Raw genomic sequence first — 13989 nt, forward strand, 5'->3', positions numbered from 1 at the left:
AAACGTGCCAGATTAAGAGTGAGTCATCGCGAATTGACTGTGGTAAAGAAGCTGTATAAAGTGTGCAGTTTGTTTTAATTGTTGATATTTTACAGGTTTTGTTGATTTTGTCTGGGATCCCAATTACGACGAATTTCAACAACACAAATTGGAATACTGTACTGCGAAAATTTCTAAATAGGATTAAACCCTCTTGTATCAACAGTAGGTCTAAATAAAAAAAAAATACCAAAATAATTGTTTGGTATAGCTCTATATTCCTTACTTTCTTATCTCTCTATTTCCCTTTAGTTGGTATAAATTTAGTTTTCGTCATACTGCAGCACAAAAAAGCCGTTTTTTGCATGCGTTGCGGGTCTAAGTAGCATTTATGTAGCCCTTCATTTTTAGTCTCTAGGGAGTAAAAATCAGCTTTTGTAAACAGTTGTAAATTTCGATTGTGGCAATTGTATCGATCGAAATTATTTATCGATTGACTTACTAGGTAAGGTTTTAGCCTATTGTAGTCGATTGCTCGACATATCGATGGTATAATGTACTGTAACACAATCGTAATAGACGAAATAAAATCCCTTACTAAACAGCTGATTATTTGCATTAACAGAATTTAAAACAAGCTGGAAGTCGTTTTGAGAGGTCATCTTTACATAAAAATTATTTCGTTTTCTAGCTTTGTTTGTCAATTAATGATGCAATATGACGAAAAATATAGTTCACCACACGTGCAAAAAGTGTCTTTTTAACCCTCACTCATTTTCCAACCTTGGCTTCGCCTCGATCGTAAAACTTGATCTCGGGTCAAAAAGAGTCACTTTGGGCCCTAGTGATGAAATATACAATTTTTTTACAGTAATCTAATGTATTTGTTTGAATGTTGTTTTAGGATGCCGTTTGTTTTAGCCATGTCTGACGGAATTCAGTGTAGTTCATTACAAATGTGTTATATTTTATTTTTACTGCGATGTTCTCAAGTAGGTATAGTTGGTTGGCAATGATTACCTCATCACATTAATTATATTAGGTTAAAACAAATATATTTTTGTCAATTGTTATTGGAAATTATAATTTCTATTATTTTAGATAGAATACATAGTAGTTTTCCCACACTGTAGTACCATAGGTTTAAATTATGTTGAATTTAAATGTTTTAACCAAGTAGGTACTTGGGTTTAAACTATTTTACCAATGAAAAATTCACCAACACGTTGTTGACAAGCCTTTAATGGTAGGGTTAGATAATATCACGTGTAATAAGTTGAGCGTGTGTTTTAGCTGAGCCAATGAATAGCACAAACATTCGGGGTTATAGGATTTTTTAGGTTTCGGTGTTGTGAAATTTAAATTTCGGTGCTGTGAGATTTAAAAAATTTGCCTTTGCGACTAAGATACCTCATGGGCAAAACTATCGCACAAATATTAGTTGCTGATGGTAAAATGAGATTCGGCACTGTGGGATTCGGTGCTATGACACTCGATGTTAAGTTGGATAACCGCACGTTGCATGAGACTGTGAAAGTTGGTAACTTGGCACATGGCGTCGATGCAGGTGATCGGAAGAACACCTGTTATCCATTATCATAACAGACCAATTCCACCTGCACGTTTTGGTACATTCGACATTAGGGAAATCCGACACTATTGTTTTCCCTATTGGATATCAAAATATCTTGTTGTTCTTTATTTAGATATGTTTACTTGTTTAGCCGATAGTTTAACTATAAATACTGATGTTCTTGGTTATTTTCTGAATTGTAATAAAAGCGTAGGTAAGTGAAGTATTTGTGTGGGTAATAATTTTTTTTCAAGAGCAACACTACTGAATACATAATAAAAATAAAAATCTGTAAACGGCAGCGACAACGGAATTTTTTGCTAGGCGTTGCTACAAAATCTCCACTCTTTCATAAATAATACATGATTTTGGTTGGATGGTATTTTCCATGGTTTGGTTGGATAGGATGCTATTTCCACCAAAACCTGACGAAAAGTTAAGTCTTGGAATATCGACAAACATTTGGTTTTGACGACACAGCATCAATGCCAGTAAATGAAGACAAAATTATTAAAGGACCTAAAGAAGATATGGAAGACACTACTGTACTGACTGAATTATATATTAAGCGTAACAAACCTTAAAAATATTTTATAGAAAGTTTTAATAAAGCAGTGGTGCTTCTAGTATTTTCTATTCACACTTTGTCGGTGGTTGAATTTATCTAATTTATTTTTACCCTAAAACTACCAGCGACTTAAATTCAGCCAGAACGGGAAAATTATTTACAATACTCATAATGTTCACAAACTTAAAAATGTTACACGCAAATTTCCGAAAACATGTGCTCATTTTAGCAAACATTCCGTATTACCCCTTTATAACACGATACGCCAAAACGTGAGCAAGAATTCCGACAAAAACCCGTAGAAAAGCACTTTGATTATGTAACCTTTCGATGGCTATTTTTACCAATGAATAACAGGCTCGTTTACAACGATAGGGCGATGTTATGTAGACGGGTGTCTGTGTACGTGATGGTAGCACGCTCAGCCGCACGTGACAACAGAAGATCAACATGACGTCACCAGTCAGCTGATTGTTACAGCGAGCATCGGCATTGTCTGCGGTTTGGGAAATACAAGTGTTTATAGTTGATAGTTGATTTTATACTGAAAGTAAAAATGAATTTTGTATCATGAAATAAAAATTCGCCATCCGATATTATCGAAGAAAATAGTCCCGATTAATAAAAACTAGAGGTCGCCCCGTGGTCGAAAACTCAACCAAAAATATTTATCGTACAAATTCTTTATTTCACCCCACGTTGTAAATAAAACATGTGATAAGTATTTAATAAATTTGTTATTGATTTTCTGTTTATTTTTCGTTGTAATTTCGGTACCAGCATAGCGACCCATTAGGCCCATTAAAAAAAATAAATTAATATTTTGTGCTTATTTTTGAGCATATTTTAATTTATAAAGGGATTCTGCACATCTACAGGCAAATATCTTCCTAACAGTACGTGTAGATTTTCATCGTGCATTTCGTATTTATTTGATTAAAATAATTTGTTGTCTGGGTAGCCACGTGATGGCGCTCGCCTTCAATTCCGAAGGTCGCTGGTTCGATTCGCTATATCGTAACTGGATGCGATTTGTCTTTGTCATTGGGCTATTAATTAATGGTGGCTATCAATAAAAGGTCAACATTATACTCTAGTAAGACCACTGTTTGGACAGTTCCCTTTATGGGCATAACGGGTTCTGCATTACCGTACTTGTAATGAAAAGAAAACGAAAATGCCACAAACGTGTTTGTAGACAGATAAATTACCCTGTTATCATATTTCTTGATGATGTTCTGACAAATTAATGTAAATATAAAAATATTTGACAAATTTGTATTTGATATTTTGTTTGCGGAGTAAACACAGAATATATAGTGGGACAAAATCAGAAAAGTGAATACTGTATTTGCGATATGAGTTCCAGTTTTAACATTAAAGAAAAATAGAGGTCGGAAAAAGATCAAGGGTCGAACAGAAATTTTGGGTCCGTTTTGGTAACTATATTTTTTGCTATACTGCACTGGGTTCTAAATATAGTATACACTGATTACCAACGGTAAAAAAGAAGATCCGTTATTTTTTTAAGAAAGCAATTATCACATATATAAGAGGAAAGTCAGATGCAAGAGGTATTAATCCGCCAATGCAATTACAAAATTGAAAATTTGAGATTCAGTTTCAAGAAGACAAAATATTAATAAACAAGGAGGAGGCTTATCAATTTTAGTGAAATCTATAATGCTACAATTTCCTACTCAGAACGGTTTCCTTTAGCCAAAACAGCGGATGAATTTAAAAGAAAAATGGCCAGCTACAACTACAGCTTATTTTTCACACAAGAAATAAAAAGAACTTCTTTAGCAACGCTGCATGTATTGCAATTAAGTGTTTTTACTGCAGCGTGACGAACAAAATAGAAAGTACATTGTATTCATTTTGGTAAATTGAACAGCACAAGTTTCCCCACTCTAGCTTCCCCCTTGTGTTTACAGAAAACAAACAGACTAATTCCGGAACAAGGAAAACAGCTGATCCTCGTCGCAATCGTACGGTTCTCCCCGAGATAACAAACACGTGACTGTTATCAGCTGATAAAGCGTGACCTTGAGCGTGAGTCAGCTGGTAGGTCAGTGCCGTCAGCTGGTCGACCATGGGAAATGATGCACGCGCACGCGATCCGCGCCATTGAGTTGGTCAGGGTCGAACTGGTCTTGCTGTGGAATAGATTATCTTAATTGGGAGATCTGAAGACCAAGCTTTGCTTTATGAATAATATATGTAGTAGGTATTGAGTATTGAAAGTATATATAACACACTTGGTCAGGGTCAAAATAGTCTTGCTGTGGAATAGATTATCTTAATTGGGAGATATGGTGGTCAAGCTTTGCTTTAAGTACAATCGTACAATATATGTAGTAGGTATTGAGTATTGCAAGTATTTATACACACTTGGTCAGGGTCAAAATAGTCTTGCTGTTGAATAGATTATCTTAATCGGGTGATCTGATGGTCAAGCTTTGATTTAGGAATAATATATGTAGTAGGTATTGAGTATTGAAAGTATTTATAACACACTTGGTCAGGGTCAAAATAGTCTTGCTGTGGAATAGATGATCTTAATTGGGAGATATGGTGGTCAAGCTTTGCTTTAAGTACAATCGTACAATATTTGTAGTAGGTATTGTGTATTGCAAGTATTTATACAATACTTGGTATTTATACACTTGGTCAGGGTCAAAATAGTCTTGCTGTGGAATAGATGATCTTAATTGGGAGATATGGTGGCCAAGCTTTGCTTTAAGTACAATCGTACAATATATGTAGTAGGTATTGAGTATTGCAAGTATTTATAACACACTTGGTCAGGGTGAAAATAGTCTTGCTGTGGAATAGATTATCCTAATTGGGAGATCTGAAGACCAAGCTTTGCTTTAAGTATAAGTAGTAGGAATTGCAAGTATTGCAAGTATTTATAACACTTGGTCAGGGTCAAAATAGTCTTGCTGTTGAATAGATTATCTTAATTGGGAGATCTGAAGACCAAGCTTTGCTTTATGAATAATATATTTAGGAGTTATTGAGTATTGAAAGTATATATAACACACTTGGTCAGGGTCGAAATAGTCTTGCTGTTGAATAGATTATCTTGTTCTGATGGTCAAGCTTTGCTTAAAGTGCACTATGGTACATATTGGGTGGTATTTGTAATACATTTGACTTGGCCAGGGACAGTCTACATTATCTTGAAAGTTTGGGAGGAACACATAAGAAAATAATGTGGTTCTTTGGATACTGAAGTAGTTACATATCAGACATCCATAATTTATTTTATAGTGCAAACTTAAGGATTCTCTTTTATTTTTTTTTCAAAATGCTGATGAAAGAACACTGAATTTGATTATAATGTCCATGCCGAGATTATAGAAAAAACGTTTTATTCGGAGACTACTGTAAAAGAGACCTTTACTTGTAAACAGTAGAATTTTACTGTATAGACATTGAGCGACAGTCAACTTACCCTCGACATTTTTTTCTTGTGGTAACTGTAGTCATCGTCCTCGCTGGTGGCGACGGTGGAAAAATTGAGATTTCTGAAACAAAATAGTTTTTAAATTATTTTTTAAATCCATCCCAGGTAACAAAGTAAAATGAACAAGTTACTAGATCTGTATGCTAAGGTAGTGGATGCATGGCCCCCACATTTAATTGTGGGCCCTGTTACCAGGATCTGGCTCGGGCCCCCCTACCAACCGGGGGGTCGGGGGGGTATGGAATACCCCCCAGCGTAGAGGGGGGGTCCGGGGGTCCCCCCCCGGGAAAATTTTTAAAATGTCATGTATTTTAGTGAGTTTTTAAGGCAATCTAGGTATTAAATTTGTGAGTGGTAAATGGCACTTTTGCAGCCTTTTTTAAGGAAGAAAAGAGTTCTTCAATGAGTTTTATAAGACTTAAAATTACAGGAATTCAGCAATTAAAACTATTATATCAATACACAAAAGCTCCATGCCTATTAATATTTTGTCCTTTTTATTTCCCTGTAAGAGGGTTTGGCTATCTTAACTGCTATAATTGTACTTTGTAATATGGAGTAGGAAAAAACTTACGTAAATTGAGTTTAACAGCTTACACCAATGAAATCATATTTTATTCAGTGACAATTTTCATCAAGAATTTTAACAATACTACATTTTTTGGGAGTGGATGCCTGAGCTGCCGAACTTGCGCCGAGTAGTCACGGAGAAAAACAAATGTGCACGAGTAATGCCGAGAATGACCGATGCTATCCAATCCATGCTTTAGTACAGTATTATACCGAGCAAATTGGGAAGAAAACTTAGGTCAAAATTATTAGGCCTACAATCTTTCATATTTTTAAAACTCCAAAAGTAAAGAATTTTTAAGTTTGTGTCAAATAACCTAGATTGCAATAATTATTAATTGAAATATTCCATACATAAAAGTGCAACCGGGACCAAATGTTGATAAAACAGGACAAATAAGCGTCCCGAGAGGATTTGTCGGGACGGACCAGTCCCCCTAAAACGGGACGTCTGGTCACCTTAGCTATGGTACATAGTACATGTTAATTTTTCAATGCTTTACAAATTTTATTTTAACTTATAACTATAAGGATTCATTCTTGAAACTATCAGTTCAATTATAAAACCAAACTTTGTTTATTATGGGGGGAATGAGGTAGGAGTGGCTAGGCGCCTGGCGGGAGGAAGGGGTAGAGGGAGTTTGTGGAGCCGGCCACTGGGGCCCGAGCTGGCTGTTCTGCTGTTGTATAGTACATACGCACCTACGCACCTATAGAATTTAAATATAAACTTCCTTAGAATCAAGAATTAATACATTTTAAATTATTTAACTTTGTTTTTTCTAAAATATTTAAATATTATTTTTTTGTCTTCAATTTATGAGCTGTAAAGTGTAAACCATTTATCTTCAATGGGAAAAAAAATAAAAAACAAATGGGTAGGCCCGGGCCCCCTGAGGGCCCGGGCCCTGTGACTAGAGTTGCGCCAGCCCCACCCTTGTGGGGGCCATGAGTGGATGCATTAGTTTAAAGAGGTTTCAGGAATATCCACGATTTCAAAGGTTCTTGTGGATAATTAATAACGTTAAAATATTGAACCACAGACAATGGAAACAAAGCGTGGATTACTAAACATATGATCAGCATCTCCAGAACCTATAAACATCTAGATATCACGTAACTAGTCGAAAGGATGCACACCTTTGCAAAGCTACCAACAGTATTTAACAGCTCCAAAATGTGTAATATTCATTAACACTAAAATTCTATGGAAAAAAAAACACACTTTAAACCATAAGACGTAACTAATATAAATAAATCGTATAAAAAATCTAGCAAATACTTTCTTCCATTACACCCTAATCGTGGGTAAGCGGTGGGAGTAACTATATTTAATGAGAAAATCACAAAAGTTACAGGAGTTGACAACAGCAAAACTCTAATAATATTCGAAGTAATTACACTCATAATCTACAATAGCCAATGCAGACTAATAATCATATCGAATACTATTTGCACCTTGAAAATACAATTTGAGAAAACTCATTAGTCTTTCAAAACTTTATATATTTTTGTGGACACAACCGAAAACCTCCAAACCACTCTTGTAACTAAAATATGTCCTTATCACTTTCTCAAACGTAGCCTCATCCAACTTGCACACTGTTTTCAAGTGTTCAATCATTGACTAAGGAAATAAAAGTTTCTTTGTTTCCCTTGTCTGTGGTGATATCTAGATGTTTGTAGGTTCTGGAGATGCTGATCATATGTTTAGTACTCCACAGCCATACATTGACCCGACACGTGCGGCACCAGTGGCACGTTGTATGATGTCTATACATTACAAGGTCACAGGGTCACACTGGCCAGTCATTGGTAAGCACAATGTCAACACAATGTCAACCTAGGGTCAACGACACCATAGATACATCTGATTATGTTAACGACAGTGATTCTAAAGCAGGATGACATCTTGTTTTCATAAACGTGATCAATCGATCAATAGATTTCCTTGGTCATTTTGCAATACAGGGTGTCCCACGAAGAGGTTTAAATTACTAGTTGCTTACCAGCTTTGACAACTAACCCAATTTGTAAAGGGTTTAACAATATTTGGTGAAAATTTCAGCTTTTTAAAAGTTTGAAACAAAATGGTGGCATATTGAAAATATTTCCAATTTGATTCCTATAAAAACTACTCTCTTAATGGACCTATTTATAGGTTAGGTTTTAAAGTGTTCAAGTAGTATTCTTTAATCAAACAGCTGTTATAAAAAAAGTGGACAAATGTGACGCAGTGAATAAGAGTAAATAGTAGGCTATAATAATTAATTTCCAATACTCCACCGTTTGGTTTCGACAAATTTTATGAATCCGAAATTTTCACAAAATATTGTTTTGTAAAAATTAGATTTTTCGTTATTTGACGGGAAACAACCATTGAAATAAAAAAAAAAAAAAACAACAAAAACCCAGGAGATACCATGGGTTATTACTCCACCACCATACCATTACCATCGATTATGGATTACTTGTAATTTCACAAAAAATTGGAATACAAGTGTGGACTGTAACTCGATCTGTACACATCCACACACGCAGACCTGGACAAATCACGTGTTGTGCTCAGGGGAACCCAAAATGGATACCACTCCAAGACTCAAACTCAAAAATGTTGACGAAAACAATCCTTTTTCATATAAGGAGAAAGTAATAAAATGTTATCAGACATAAACGTTAGATATATTAAACAAACAAACTGTTGTGAATGACCGGAACCAGCGAAAACAAGGAAAACACAGTTGCAAGTCATTATCTAATGTGTCGAGTGTTGTGAAAACTCCTGGGGAGAGGCTAGTTGAGCCTTGGGCGAGGCTAGGTAAACAAGGAGTACATTTGCGCAAGTCATTCTTCAACCTCACGTGGTCGATGAACAATATTTACACTGGCTTCCGTCAGGTGTGCCGATGATGTCACTAGAAAGTGTTGATGGATATGGCTAACGAATTTTAATGGGTTGTACGAAATCTTGACGAGGATTGTATGGATTATTCAGACAACCTCCAGGTTTAGGGTGGGCAAGTGGTTACAGCGTTCATCTGGTGACCAGAAGCAGAAGATAGCCGATTCGATCCTGTGCAAAGACAAAAGCTTGGGAAATACAGACTCAGAGGATGAGTATTGTTCTATATGCATTTACTGGTCCATATATTATTTTAAGTATTTAGGGCCTATTTAACTCTAAAACATGTTTCCAACACTTTTAGGTCATGCACAGAGGTGACATTTCTTTAATTTTGTGTATTTTTCAGCCAATGGATTTTTTTACGTTTTGAAAGGGAACGGTCCAACCCCTTTTCCAGTTACATTGTTAACATTATTCATAACCAAGTGACAAATGGCATCTCAGTCCAAAACGATCTCGCTTGAATCGAACCATCGACCTTCAAATTTGAGAATAGGACTCTGATTTGTTCTCAAAATGCTTCAAAATCTCTTTCTCACTCTTATAGATAGTAATAAACATTTGTCATTTCAAACCTTTTTTATGGTATTGCATACGTTTCGACCACCGATCCGAACCAACCGCGAACAACACAACCAAATACCTTCAACCTCTAACATAAACCAGTCGTTACGAATTACCAAACCGAAACCGTGCTCTAAATCTTCAATATTTGAATTCTAGATGTTATCAACTCAAACCGCGGCGGAGTCCTGTGTCGACACGAGTACGCAGGTGTGCTGAGGTCAGGGTCAGCCGGTGGACCATTGTTTATGTCCGGCCTTGCAGATCTACCTTGCCGTAGTCTAATGAGTCCTTAGTTTTCTGCCACACCTCGGCCACTGGACGGCCTTTGCACAATTTCTTTCCAGCCATCTGATGCTTTCTCCTACTGCAACCTTGCCTGGAGCAAGGTGATGGAGAGATTGCTGGGCTAGGGTAGTTGACGTTGGAAGAGATACATTGGTGGGGAATTGTTTTAGTGGAGGAGTTCTCAAAATTACATAATTCTATTCTTCGATAAACCTTTTTTTAGATAGCAGGATCTTGAGTTGAAGGTGGTTTCCCAGGATCACGTCCACGTCATCACCTGGCAATAATTTGGCGATTATTGATATCTGAACCATGACCTTCAGGCTTACCACGCTGTAATTCACTGAGCAAATTTCTCTACACTATGAATTGGAGTGAAAACTTTGCGACATGATTATAATCAATAGATACTACTGAATTAGAAAAGTTACTAGCTTTGGAATTTTGGATACAGCGAACAAAGAATATGTAACAAGTTTGGATGATTCGAATCTGACGACCAAACTGTCCTTGATTACTAGATGTTAGTGTATAATCACGACTAAAGCAGCTGATCAACAAAACAACACTTATCTAACGCCATTCTGACTCACCCTGTACATTTCGCTCACGAAGATTACCTTTGTCTAAGTGAATAACAGTAAAGACAGGGGTATGTAAATGTTAACATTTTTGCAAACATCCATCAAATCGATAAGATAATGTATCTCAGCGTTTGCTATTCATGGTGTATCATTTTTGGCCGAAGAGCGGAGAGGAAAGGACTAAATAAAAACTACGTATTCCTCGCATCTAGCAAGGTTAACTGTTGATCACGGGCCAAGGACCAGCTTACTGCTCACTTTCCTTGCGCAGATCCTGTTCCCTGGAAAAACACTGACGCGAAATGCGACTGGTTGCTTCAGTACGAAAACAACAAAATTAAATAATTGACGTCATTCAAAGTGGCCATGCTCTTTTTCCTTTGATATATTTATATTGACTTTTAGGCAAATTTAAATTGTGTTTTTTAGTTAATATTTTTATCACAAACTTTAGAATTTCATCCTTGTACACAAAAATGGGATGGTGTTCCATTTTAACCCGTGCTGAAAACTACTGTATCAACATTTAGTTTGTGCTCACTAACCCCATTTTAGCCCAGCGAATCTAGTTAAACACAATAAATAAATAAATCACTACATACAATAAATAATAAATTGGAACTTTTGAGTATAAGTTTTTGTTATGTATCCTGGTCTGTAAATTTAATATGATGAATATTTCATGTAACTAACTTTATCATATGATTTTGTTTTTTGTTGTTGTCTTTGTGTTATATCAATTTTGTGAAACAAGAAAAAATATTATAAGAAAGTGTTATAAGTTATAAGAAGTGTGGAATAAAAAGGTCTAGTTTTTTCTGATTTCGTTTTATTTGCAGAAGAAGAGGTAAGTGAGTAGTATAAATTAACAGTATTGTTAATGCAATTCTGTTATCTGTTCTGACTTACTGTAGTTCCAGTATGCCATTGGCCAATTAATTAATTGTGCTATAGACAACAGTTCGGAGCTAAATATTTGTAATAGTGTTTAAACGTTCATGACCATTAAGGGTTACACAGATTTATAAACACAAAATAAAAACAAGTGATTTAATAGCTGATTCTTTTTCTTTGACGAATTGTAAACTACAGCAGTTTCATAGACTGGTTAAAATGTATTTTAAACCTTCCACATAGTCTTGGGATCATCATTCTCATTCTAAAAGCATTGCGACATATTTTATCAGAAAGAGTCAAACCAATGTTTACCATTAATTAATCAAACATATAGGGCTTTCAATTTTAACATAGAGCTTCGCTTCGCTCCGCTCAATTATTTTCTAGAGTGTAACTTAAAACAGTATCAAAATGCGTCAACCCCTTAAAAATGTAGGTACTTAATATTCTACAATAATCCTACAATAAGTGGATACTTAATATCCACTCGAGTGGACTAAACTCTTGTAAAACTAGCAAAAATCGTCAAATAGGTATCATCTAATAAAGTATTTTTAAATGAACATTTTGAATAATCAGTTGAAAAAATGTAACAAATCATTGGTATCACGTGATAAGAAGTGTTGAAAAGTAAAAGTTTGGAAATTCCAGAGTGAGACACGTTTCGAGCAAAACGTGAAAACATGTTGCCCTGACACAGTTTAACACATCAAAGACATTCGTAGAAGTGAGATTTCGAAAACCAGCGCTTCCAAATAATAATTGGTCGTGCATTAGTTGCGCCAAAGAGTTCCTTAATTGCGCCAAACCCTCAAAGGGCCCCAAAAAATGATCCTTAGTTGCGCCAAGCCCAGGCCAGGTAGGGGTGAATGGCCGGCAGAAGGAATTTCCTTGTTTACGTGTCATCCTAACCTATCCTAACCTAACTTAACCTAACTTAACCTAAGTTAACCTAACATAACCTAACTTAACCTATCCTAACCTAAACTAACCTAACCTACTCAATTAAAGTCAAAGAGGGCCGCCACTTGGTGCAGTTAATGAACGTATCGGGTGGCTCCCCGGAGTGGTTGGCGCAATTCAGAAATACCCGACTATCTAGGTCAGTTAGCGCAATTAATACCCATCCTAATAATTTTATCCAGTCCCAACTTGCTAATATTTACCTATCAATCTTTTATTTAACACAATACAATATTTAGTGGAATATTAAATTGTGACAGAGTATTTCTGTGGATTTATCCTTTACTGAACACCTTAAGAGTGAAATGGCATAATGCTATCAGAAAGATGATGTTCAGACCGAACGTTAACTCGTGAAATCGTTATTACACATAGGTTGCTTACCCAATGCCTTATGCCCTAGTGCCTTATCCAATTCTAATTAAGTAAAACTGACTACAGATGATCAACATAGATAAAATATTACTTTAACATACATTTCTTGATTTTGTTTCTCATTTAAGAACGAAAACGGTTCAGAAATTGTTCTCAGAGAGTGGATTAATACACACACGTTTACAATTTTTTACCAGTAACAGCTTATTCAAATCTCACCTAGTTGGATGGGTATCTAAGTGGATATAGTGCTCGTCTATCAATCAAAAGTTCACCGGTTCGATCCTGAGAAAAGTGAGTTGCTCTTTGATGGCCTGAAACTGGACTTGATCATTGGACTTTTAATAAATGATCCTGGCTGAAGGAACAACTGTTTCAGTAACAAAGCTACACATATCTCACCCTTCAGCTCAAAATACGTACAAAAGGCGTCTCACAAAAAATTTAATTGAACACCTTATCAATGTCGACGTGTCTTCTTCTTCAGCATCAAAAGTCAGGGAAACGAAGAACTCGCCACCTCTGGTCCTAATCCGTTAGAAGTTTGGTTAGGCTAGATTATATAAATATGGCCCCTGAATTTACGACCAGTGGCCGGGACCCCTGCATTCCAAAAGTAAACGGCAATGCATAAACTTGGACAATTATTAACCTTTGCCTAGCATTTTATCATTGACTATATATACCTATAGGTATATACCTATATATATATATAACCTATAGGTATATATAGTCAATGATTTTATATAGTATAGAGACATCGACGTGTCATGTCCGTGATGACAGGTTGGGCAACAGTTGCAACGTCCGTTACGTACTCTCGTCACGTGATCGAGTTTCTCTCACTTTCTCCTTGCATCACTACAACACCGTCTACTTCCTTCCCCCCTTCCACCCCCTAGACATCACGTGACTCATGGTAACTACGCGGTAGTGCTTGTTGGTATTTCCTATTAGTACAAAGTAAAAGTTGTCTGTTTGATCAAATTGTTCGGAAGCTGTTGAGGTCCTCCGTCCTCCTAGTTTTTGGGATAAATAACTTAACATGGTCTCATTTTACGAATTATTGTTTGTAGATGACTCTTTGGCATTTCCTGTTAGTGCAGACGTAGTAAAAGACCTGTCTGGTCAAAATGATAACTGAAACGACGTTGTTAAGGTCCTCCGACTTCCTAAGTTTTGGGACTTCACTTTTCACTTCGTGAGATTTTCAGTTTACAAATCATTGTTTCTAGATTACTCTTGTCA

At 36.0% G+C, this 13989-nt stretch overlaps 1 protein-coding gene across 2 annotated transcripts in view; it reads right to left on the reverse strand.

The window, feature by feature from the left end:
* The window catches only part of LOC128995103 (hairy/enhancer-of-split related with YRPW motif protein-like), a 70692-nt gene that overhangs the window by 8806 nt on the left and 47897 nt on the right, over window positions 1-13989 (reverse strand). For both annotated transcript variants that reach the window (XM_054420004.1, XM_054420003.1), the window contains exon 3: window positions 5584-5656. In XM_054420004.1, the coding sequence (XP_054275979.1) occupies window positions 5584-5656 (73 nt within the window). The remainder of the gene's footprint in view (window positions 1-5583; window positions 5657-13989) is intronic.

Source organism: Macrosteles quadrilineatus, unplaced genomic scaffold (assembly GCF_028750875.1).
Source record: "Macrosteles quadrilineatus isolate MER2022 unplaced genomic scaffold, UCM_ALF_1.0 Scaffold_5__1_contigs__length_97177068, whole genome shotgun sequence".
Taxonomy (NCBI): domain Eukaryota; kingdom Metazoa; phylum Arthropoda; class Insecta; order Hemiptera; family Cicadellidae; genus Macrosteles; species Macrosteles quadrilineatus.